This window comes from Perca flavescens, chromosome 20, assembly GCF_004354835.1.
Source record: "Perca flavescens isolate YP-PL-M2 chromosome 20, PFLA_1.0, whole genome shotgun sequence".
In the NCBI taxonomy this organism is placed as follows: domain Eukaryota; kingdom Metazoa; phylum Chordata; class Actinopteri; order Perciformes; family Percidae; genus Perca; species Perca flavescens.
Genome location: NC_041350.1, coordinates 2,486,169 through 2,496,168, shown reverse-complemented (window position 1 = coordinate 2,496,168; position 10,000 = coordinate 2,486,169). Strand labels below are relative to the sequence as shown.

Below are 10,000 nucleotides of genomic sequence, written 5' to 3'. Positions count from 1 at the left end.
CCCCACATCATCACATACCCTTCACCATACCCCCACATCATCACATACCCTTCACCATACCCCCACATCATCACATACCCTTCACCATACCCCCACATCATCACATACCCCCACATCATCACATACCTTCACCATACCCCCACATCATCACATACCTTCACCATACCCCCCATCATCACATACCCTTCACCATACCCCCACATCATCACATACCCTTCACCATACCCCCACATCATCACATACCCTTCACCATACCCCCCATCATCACATACCCTTCACCCTTCCCCCCCCATCATCACATACCCTTCACCATACCCCCACATCATCACATACCCTTCACCATACCCCCACATCATCACATACCCTTCACCATACCTAGAGATTGGCATGGTTTTATTTCAGTTAACCTAATAGCTGGTTTGATTTGCATTGAGAGATGATTTTATGGAAAGTAGCTCATGCCAATCTCTAGGTATGGTGAAGGGTATGTGATGATGTGGGGGGTACGGTGAAGGGTATGTGATGATGGGGGGGGTATGGTGAAGGGTATGTGATGATGTGGGGGTATGGTGAAGGGTATGTGATGAAGGCCAAGGGAACTTTATCAGGATGCATAGTATCCTGGATCCATGAAATAACTGGCCTTTAAAAACAAAATCTGCCTGCCTCTATGGGAATATAACATAGGGGTGGACTGACTTATGCCCCCTGTATTTTAAGGAAGAACTTTTATTTATTTACAATACGTTATTCATTCATAAAGGTTGGATTTTTCAGATTTTTTTAAATTAAGGCATTAAGATCAATTTCCAAAAGATGATTTTTCATTCCTCTTTTTAGTCAACATTAACATGGGTGTATTCACTTATGCTGAGCACTGTATGTATCTTGTAGGCCTCCTGCTCTAGCATTCTTATATTAGAGACAGGTATTTCAAATTGAAAGCCCTGTAGCGTTCCAGTGGATAGAATCCTTTTATTTCATAACAAAACTTTTATTTTACTGTGGAAAAAAAATTTATTCACTCTTGATTCATTTGTGGATTATTTTCTGGATCACTGGATGAGTTGTTTGGTCTCTAAAATGTCAGAAAATGGTGAAAAATGTTGATTAGAGTTTCCCAAAAAGCCCAAAATGACTCCTGTCCCAGAGAAGAGAATAGACTAGAAAAGAATCACATTTAACAAGCTGACATCACAAAGGTTTTACTGTTTTTAATAATAAAAAAAAAAGCTCCCTCACCCCGTCTCCAGTTCCCCTGAACTCGCCGAGTTTCTTCAGCAGCTGAACTCCGTGTTCATAATCCTTCCCAACATCTCCGACATTAACCATCACCTCCTGCAACACACACAGGTCAGAGGCAGACATTACAAACAGCAAACACACCAGAAACACACAGCAAACACACCAGAAACAAACAGCAAACACACCAGAAACAAACAGCAAACACACCAGAAACAAACAGGAAACACACTAAAAACAAACAGGAAACACAACAGAAACAACAGGAAGTTGCATAATTGTAAATTTTTTGTACTTTTAAGGTAACATTTGCTAATTTTTTACCCAGTGTTGGGAAAGGATACTTTCAAAACGTATTTCGTTACAGAATACAGAATACATGCCCACAAATGTAATTTGTAATGTATTCCGTTACGTTACTCAATCTGAGTAACGTATTCTGAATACTTGGATTACTTCAGGATTACTTCAGGATTACTTCAGGATTACTTCAGGACTACTTCAGGACTACTTCAGGATTACTTCAGGATTACTTCAGGACTACTTCAGGATTACTTCCACATTGAATTGCGTTTTATAAGTGTAGGAATGCGGCCATCACATCCAGCTTACTAAACAGGCCTATAATGGTGTGTTCTTTTTATTCCAACTAGCTGAATGTGTACCTGAACAAGCAGATAGATTATTGTATTGGTAGTCCCAAACTGCATACTACAAAAATCTAACCGCGGTCTAAGCTACCACAAGCTAATTTTAGCTAACGTTAGTTAGCATGTCAAATGGGGCTAGTCAGTCTTTAAACGGCTCTGGAGCTAGTAAATCAGCACCTAGGAGAATGTAAAGTCGCACGTCAATGTTAAAATAGCAAGGTGAGCAGTAAAACTACAGCAGACGACTACCCTTGGCTAAATAAAACTTACTTTAAGATGCTTCTTCAGGTTGGAGGTGGAGTCATTTGGAGCTGAAAGGAGGCTGGTTGCTGGCAAGCAGAGGCTGCACGGCACAGTTAGCTGTATTTCATTCTCCCTGTTCGTTCTTTAATGTGAAATGCTGTTTGAATTTCCAAGAGAGAAACTTATTGCTGCCCTGGCTCTGTCGTGCCGGTTCCGACTCCATTGTGACTGATCACGCAAATAGCTATTTTTTCTATTTCATATCGGGGCTTCTGGAAAATGCATTAAGTTGCCTTAATTTATTCAGAGTGAATAAACTCGTGAAACAGCTAAGTATCGTCATGTAATCCATTGGTTTTAACAATGTAACTGTATTCTAAATACCAACTATTTAAATTGTAACTGTAACGGAGTACAGTTACTCATAATTTGTAGTCTGAATACGTAACGCCGTTACATGTATTCCGTTACTCCCCAACACTGTTTGTACCTTAGGTAACAAAAACTGACCTGTATTGTACCTTTCTGACAATGAAAACACAAGAAACATGCAGGAAAACACACATGAAACATGCTGTAAACACACAGGAAACATGCTGTAAACACACAAGAAACACACAAGAAACATGCTGGAAACACACAAGAAACACACAGGAAACATGTTGGAAACACACAAGAAACATGCTGTAAACACACAGGAAACATGTTGGAAACACAAGAACCATGCTGTAAACACACAAGAAACACAAAAGAAACATGCTGGAAACACACAAGAAACACACAAGAAACACACAGGAAACATGTTGGAAACACACAAGAAACATGCTGTAAACACACAGGAAACATGCTGTAAACACACAAGAAACACAAAAGAAACATGCTGGAAACACACAAGAAACACACAGGAAACATGCTGGAAACACACAAGAAACATGTTGGAAACACACAGGAAACACACAAGAAACATGCTGGAAACACACAAGAAACACACAAGAAACATGCTGGAAACACACAAGAAACACACAAGAAACATGCTGGAAACACACAAGAAACACACAAGAAACATGCTGGAAACACACAAGAAACACACAAGAAACATGCTGGAAACACACAAGAAACACACAAGAAACATGCTGGAAACACACAAGAAACACACAAGAAACATGCTGGAAACACACAAGAAACATGCAAACATGCAAACACACAAGAAACATGTTGAAACACACAAGAAACACACAAGAAACATGCTGGAAACACACAAGAAACACACAGGAAACAAACATGAAACAACACACAAACATGTTGAAACACACAAAGAAACACAAGAAACATGTTGAAACACACAAGAAACACACAAGAAAACATGAAACACACAAGAAACATGCTGGAAACACACAAGAAACACACAGGAAACATGCTGGAAACACACAAGAAACACACAGGAAACATGCTGGAAACACACAAGAAACACACAGGAAACATGCTGGAAACACACAAGAAACACACAAGAAACATGCTGGAAACACACAAGAAACACACAAGAAACATGCTGGAAACACACAAGAAACATGCTGGAAACATGCTGGAAACACACAAGAAACATGCTGTAAACACACAAGAAGCACACAGGAAACATGCTGGAAACACACAAGAAACACACAAGAAACACACAAGAAACACACAGGAAACATGCTGGAAACTCACAAGAAACATGTTGAAACACATGTTGAAACACACAAGAAACATGTTGGAAACACACAAGAAACACACAAGAAACATGTTGGAAACACAAAGAAACACACAGGAAACATGTTGAAACACACAAGAAACACACAGGAAACATGTTGAAAAACACAAGAAAAACACACAGGAAACATGCTGAAACACACAAGAAACACACAGGAAACATGCTGGAAACACACAAGAAACACACAGGAAACATGCTGGAAACACACAAGAAACACACAGGAAACATGCTGTAAACACACAAGAAACACACAGGAAACACAAACACAAAAGAAACACACAGGAAACATGTTGAAACACACAAGAAACACACAGAAACATGCAAACACACAGGAAACACACAAGAAACACACAAGAAACACACAGGAAACATGCTGGAAACACACAAGAAACACACAGGAAACATGCTGGAAACACACAAGAAACACACAAGAAACATGCTGGAAACACACAGGAAACATGCTGGAAACACACAAGAAACACACAGGAAACATGCTGGAAACACACAAGAAACACACAGGAAACATGCTGGAAACACACAAGAAACACACAGGAAACAAACACAAAGACACACAGGAAACAGGAAACACATGAAACACACAAGAAACACACAGGAAACATGCTGTAAACACACAAGAAACACACAGGAAACATGCTGGAAACACACAAGAAACACACAAGAAACATGCTGGAAACACACAGGAAACATGCTGGAAACACACAAGAAACACACAAGAAACATGCTGGAAACACACAGGAAACATGCTGGAAACACAAGAAACACACAAGAAACATGCTGGAAACACACAGGAAACATGTTGAAAACACAAAGAAACACACACAAGAAACATGCTGGAAACACACAGGAAACATGCTGGAAACACACAAGAAACACACAAGAAACATGCTGGAAACACACAGGAAACATGCTGGAAACACACAAGAAACACACAAGAAACATGCTGGAAACACACAAGAAACACACAGGAAACATGCTGGAAACACACAAGAAACACACAAGAAACATGCTGGAAACACACAAGAAACATGCTGGAAACACACAAGAAACATGCTGGAAACACACAAGAAACACACAAGAAACACACAGGAAACATGCTGGAAACACACAAGAAACACACAGGAAACATGCTGGAAACACACAAGAAACATGCTGGAAACACACAAGAAACACACAGGAAACATGCTGGAAACACACAAGAAACACACAGGAAACATGCTGGAAACACACAAGAAACACACAAGAAACATGCTGGAAACACACAAGAAACACACAAGAAACATGCTGGAAACACACAAGAAACATGCTGGAAACACACAAGAAACACACAGGAAACATGCTGGAAACTCACAGGAACATAGATGTAAACACAAAGGAAACCTTCCCCAGTCTCCTACCTTCTGTCTGATCCAGGCCTCCACCTCTTCCACTTTCTGCAAGAACTCCAGGAAGTCCCTGTTATCTTCCAGATCTTTCCCTCGGGTGGCCATGGCCTTCTTCAGCTCCTCCCAGTGGAGCTGCAGGGCGGCTGCGCTCCTCTTCACCTCCTTGGACCTCGGGTGTCGAAGGGAAACAAGCTCCTCTCCGGCCTGGAGACACACGACAACAAGAAGACAGTCTGCACTAGGGCTGGGCGATATGGAGAAAATCAGATATCGCGATATTCTTGTCCTAATACCTCAATGTCGATATTGTGGCGATATTATAGGGTTGACAATTGGTGCTTTAACAAAATATCTTCACAATGAGATTTAAGATCATCTTCAGTAATATGGACGTAATGTCTGGGTAAAAAATAATAGAACAGCTAGAGTAGTCTGGTAACTGACATCACTTTACTGTAATGCAGCCTTTAAAACCAGGAAAAGACAACACTTATGCCATTTACAATATTACAATTTCCAAAATCTAAGACAATCTCTAGCCTCATATCACAATATCGATATAATATTCATATATTGCCCAGCCCTAGTCTGCACCCTGAAATCTGAAGCTAATTTCTTCTATTAGGTTATTTTGTTAAACAAGTATACACACAGTTGTGCAGTGTATCTCCTCCCACCTCATCTAACAGCCGGGACTTTAACACGCACACACAGTCTGGAGTTTAAAAAATATACAGATCACGTTAAAGGTGCTGTAGGTAGGATTGTGTATAAAGTATGTGTGTGTGTATTAAAGGTGCTGTAGGTAGGATTGTGTATAAAGTATGTGTGTGTGTATTAAAGGTGCTGTAGGTAGGATTGTGTATAAAGTATGTGTGTGTATTAAAGGTGCTGTAGGTAGGATTGTGTATAAAGTATGTGTGTGTATTAAAGGTGCTGTAGGTAGGATTGTGTATAAAGTATGTGTGTGTGTATTAAAGGTGCTGTAGGTAGGATTGTGTATAAAGTATGTGTGTGTATTAAAGGTGCTGTAGGTAGGATTGTGTATAAAGTATGTGTGTGTATTAAAGGTGCTGTAGGTAGGATTGTGTATAAAGTATGTGTGTGTATTAAAGGTGCTGTAGGTAGGAAGGTGTATAAAGTATGTGTGTGTGTGTTAAAGGTGCTGTAGGTAGGATTGTGTATAAAGTATGTGTGTGTGTATTAAAGGTGCTGTAGGTAGGATTGTGTATAAAGTATGTGTGTGTGTATTAAAGGTGCTGTAAGTAGGATTGTGTATAAAGTATGTGTGTGTATTAAAGGTACTGTAGGTAGGATTGTGTATAAAGTATGTGTGTGTGTATTAAAGGTGCTGTAGGTAGGATTGTGTATAAAGTGTGTGTGTGTGTTAAAGGTGCTGTAGGTAGGATTGTGTATAAAGTATGTGTGTGTGTATTAAAGGTGCTGTAGGTAGGATTGTGTATAAAGTATGTGTGTGTGTTAAAAGGTGCTGTAGGTAGGATTGTGTATAAAGTATGTGTGTGTGTATTAAAGGTGCTGTAGGTAGGATTGTGTATAAAGTATGTGTGTGTATTAAAGGTGCTGTAGGTAGGATTGTGTATAAAGTATGTGTGTGTGTATTAAAGGTGCTGTAGGTAGGATTGTGTATAAAGTATGTGTGTGTATTAAAGGTGCTGTAGGTAGGATTGTGTATAAAGTATGTGTGTGTGTATTAAAGGTGCTGTAGGTAGGATTGTGTATAAAGTATGTGTGTGTGTATTAAAGGTGCTGTAGGTAGGATTGTGTATAAAGTATGTGTGTGTATTAAAGGTGCTGTAGGTAGGATTGTGTATAAAGTATGTGTGTGTGTATTAAAGGTGCTGTAGGTAGGATTGTGTATAAAGTATGTGTGTGTATTAAAGGTGCTGTAGGTAGGATTGTGTATAAAGTATGTGTGTGTGTATTAAAAAGGTGCTGTAGGTAGGATTGTGTATAAAGTATGTGTGTGTGTATTAAAGGTGCTGTAGGTAGGATTGTGTATAAAGTATGTGTGTGTATTAAAGGTGCTGTAGGTAGGATTGTGTATAAAGTATGTGTGTGTATTAAAGGTGCTGTAGGTAGGATTGTGTATAAAGTATGTGTGTGTGTTAAAAGGTGCTGTAGGTAGGATTGTGTATAAAGTATGTGTGTGTGTATTAAAGGTGCTGTAGGTAGGATTGTGTATAAAGTATGTGTGTGTATTAAAGGTGCTGTAGGTAGGATTGTGTATAAAGTATGTGTGTGTATTAAAGGTGCTGTAGGTAGGATTGTGTATAAAGTATGTGTGTGTATTAAAGGTGCTGTAGGTAGGATTGTGTATAAAGTATGTGTGTGTGTATTAAAGGTGCTGTAGGTAGGATTGTGTATAAAGTATGTGTGTGTGTATTAAAGGTGCTGTAGGTAGGATTGTGTATAAAGTATGTGTGTGTGTATTAAAGGTGCTGTAGGTAGGATTGTGTATAAAGTATGTGTGTGTGTATTAAAGGTGCTGTAGGTAGGATTGTGTATAAAAGTATGTGTGTGTGTATTAAAGGTGCTGTAGGTAGGATTGTGTATAAAGTATGTGTGTGTGTATTAAAGGTGCTGTAGGTAGGATTGTGTATAAAGTATGTGTGTGTGTATTAAAGGTGCTGTAGGTAGGATTGTGTATAAAGTATGTGTGTGTGTATTAAAGGTGCTGTAGGTAGGATTGTGTATAAAGTATGTGTGTGTATTAAAGGTGCTGTAGGTAGGATTGTGTATAAAGTATGTGTGTGTATTAAAGGTGCTGTAGGTAGGATTGTGTATAAAGTATGTTTGTGTATTAAAGGTGCTGTAGGTAGGATTGTGTATAAAGTATGTGTGTGTATTAAAGGTGCTGTAGGTAGGATTGTGTATAAAGTATGTGTGTGTGTATTAAAGGTGCTGTAGGTAGGATTGTGTATAAAGTATGTGTGTGTGTATTAAAGGTGCTGTAGGTAGGATTGTGTATAAAGTATGTGTGTGTGTTTAAAGGTGCTGTAGGTAGGATTGTGTATAAAGTATGTGTGTGTATTAAAGGTGCTGTAGGTAGGATTGTGTATAAAGTATGTGTGTGTGTATTAAAGGTGCTGTAGGTAGGATTGTGTATAAAGTATGTTTGTGTATTAAAGGTGCTGTAGGTAGGATTGTGTATAAAGTATGTGTGTGTATTAAAGGTGCTGTAGGTAGGATTGTGTATAAAAATATGTGTGTGTGTATTAAAGGTGCTGTAGGTAGGATTGTGTATAAAGTATGTGTGTGTGTATTAAAGGTGCTGTAGGTAGGATTGTGTATAAAGTATGTGTGTGTGTATTAAAGGTGCTGTAGGTAGGATTGTGTATAAAGTATGTGTGTGTATTAAAGGTGCTGTAGGTAGGATTGTGTATAAAGTATATGTGTGTGTATTAAAGGTGCTGTAGGTAGGATTGTGTATAAAGTATGTGTGTGTATTAAAGGTGCTGTAGGTAGGATTGTGTATAAAGTATGTGTGTGTTTAAAGGTGCTGTAGGTAGGATTGTGTATAAAGTATGTGTGTGTGTTATAAAGGTGCTGTAGGTAGGATTGTGTATAAAGTATGTGTGTGTATTAAAGGTGCTGTAGGTAGGATTGTGTATAAAGTATGTGTGTGTGTATTAAAGGTGCTGTAGGTAGGATTGTGTATAAAGTATGTGTGTGTGTATTAAAGGTGCTGTAGGTAGGATTGTGTATAAAGTATGTGTGTGTATTAAAGGTGCTGTAGGTAGGATTGTGTATAAAGTATGTGTGTGTATTAAAGGTGCTGTAGGTAGGATTGTGTATAAAGTATGTGTGTGTATTAAAGGTGCTGTAGGTAGGATTGTGTATAAAGTATGTGTGTGTGTATTAAAGGTGCTGTAGGTAGGATTGTGTATAAAGTATGTTTGTGTATTAAAGGTGCTGTAGGTAGGATTGTGTATAAAGTATGTGTGTGTGTATTAAAGGTGCTGTAGGTAGGATTGTGTATAAAGTATGTGTGTGTATTAAAAAGGTGCTGTAGGTAGGATTGTGTATAAAGTATGTGTGTGTATTAAAGGTGCTGTAGGTAGGATTGTGTATAAAGTATGTGTGTGTGTATTAAAGGTGCTGTAGGTAGGATTGTGTATAAAGTATGTGTGTGTATTAAAGGTGCTGTAGGTAGGATTGTGTATAAAGTATGTGTGTGTATTAAAGGTGCTGTAGGTAGGATTGTGTATAAAGTATGTGTGTGTATTAAAGGTGCTGTAGGTAGGATTGTGTATAAAGTATGTGTGTGTGTATTAAAGGTGCTGTAGGTAGGATTGTGTATAAAATATGTGTGTGTGTATTAAAGGTGCTGTAGGTAGGATTGTGTATAAAGTATGTGTGTGTGTATTAAAGGTGCTGTAGGTAGGATTGTGTATAAAGTATGTGTGTGTGTATTAAAGGTGCTGTAGGTAGGATTGTGTATAAAGTATGTGTGTGTATTAAAGGTGCTGTAGGTAGGATTGTGTATAAAGTATGTGTGTGTGTATTAAAGGTGCTGTAGGTAGGATTGTGATGATCCAAACATTTTTTAACATCGACAACTTCTCAGTCCCTCCCCCCTTTCTGCTAAAGCCCAAAACAGTCTCCTAAGCTCCTCCCCCCACGAGGGAGAATGAATGCGTGTGCATGAGCAGTGATTGACACGCAGTTAGACACCCCCCTCTGGCCCTGATTGG

At 38.8% G+C, this 10,000-nt stretch overlaps 1 protein-coding gene across 1 annotated transcript in view; it reads right to left on the bottom strand.

Annotated features, from left to right (window-relative positions):
• Window positions 1-10,000, bottom strand: part of sptbn5 (spectrin, beta, non-erythrocytic 5) — a 177,732-nt gene that overhangs the window by 69,124 nt on the left and 98,608 nt on the right. Inside the window, exons 47-48 of the mRNA XM_028566292.1 lie at window positions 5,298-5,489; window positions 1,243-1,338 (exon numbers count right to left, since the gene is read on the bottom strand). Coding sequence (XP_028422093.1) covers window positions 1,243-1,338; window positions 5,298-5,489 — 288 coding nt within the window. The remainder of the gene's footprint in view (window positions 1-1,242; window positions 1,339-5,297; window positions 5,490-10,000) is intronic.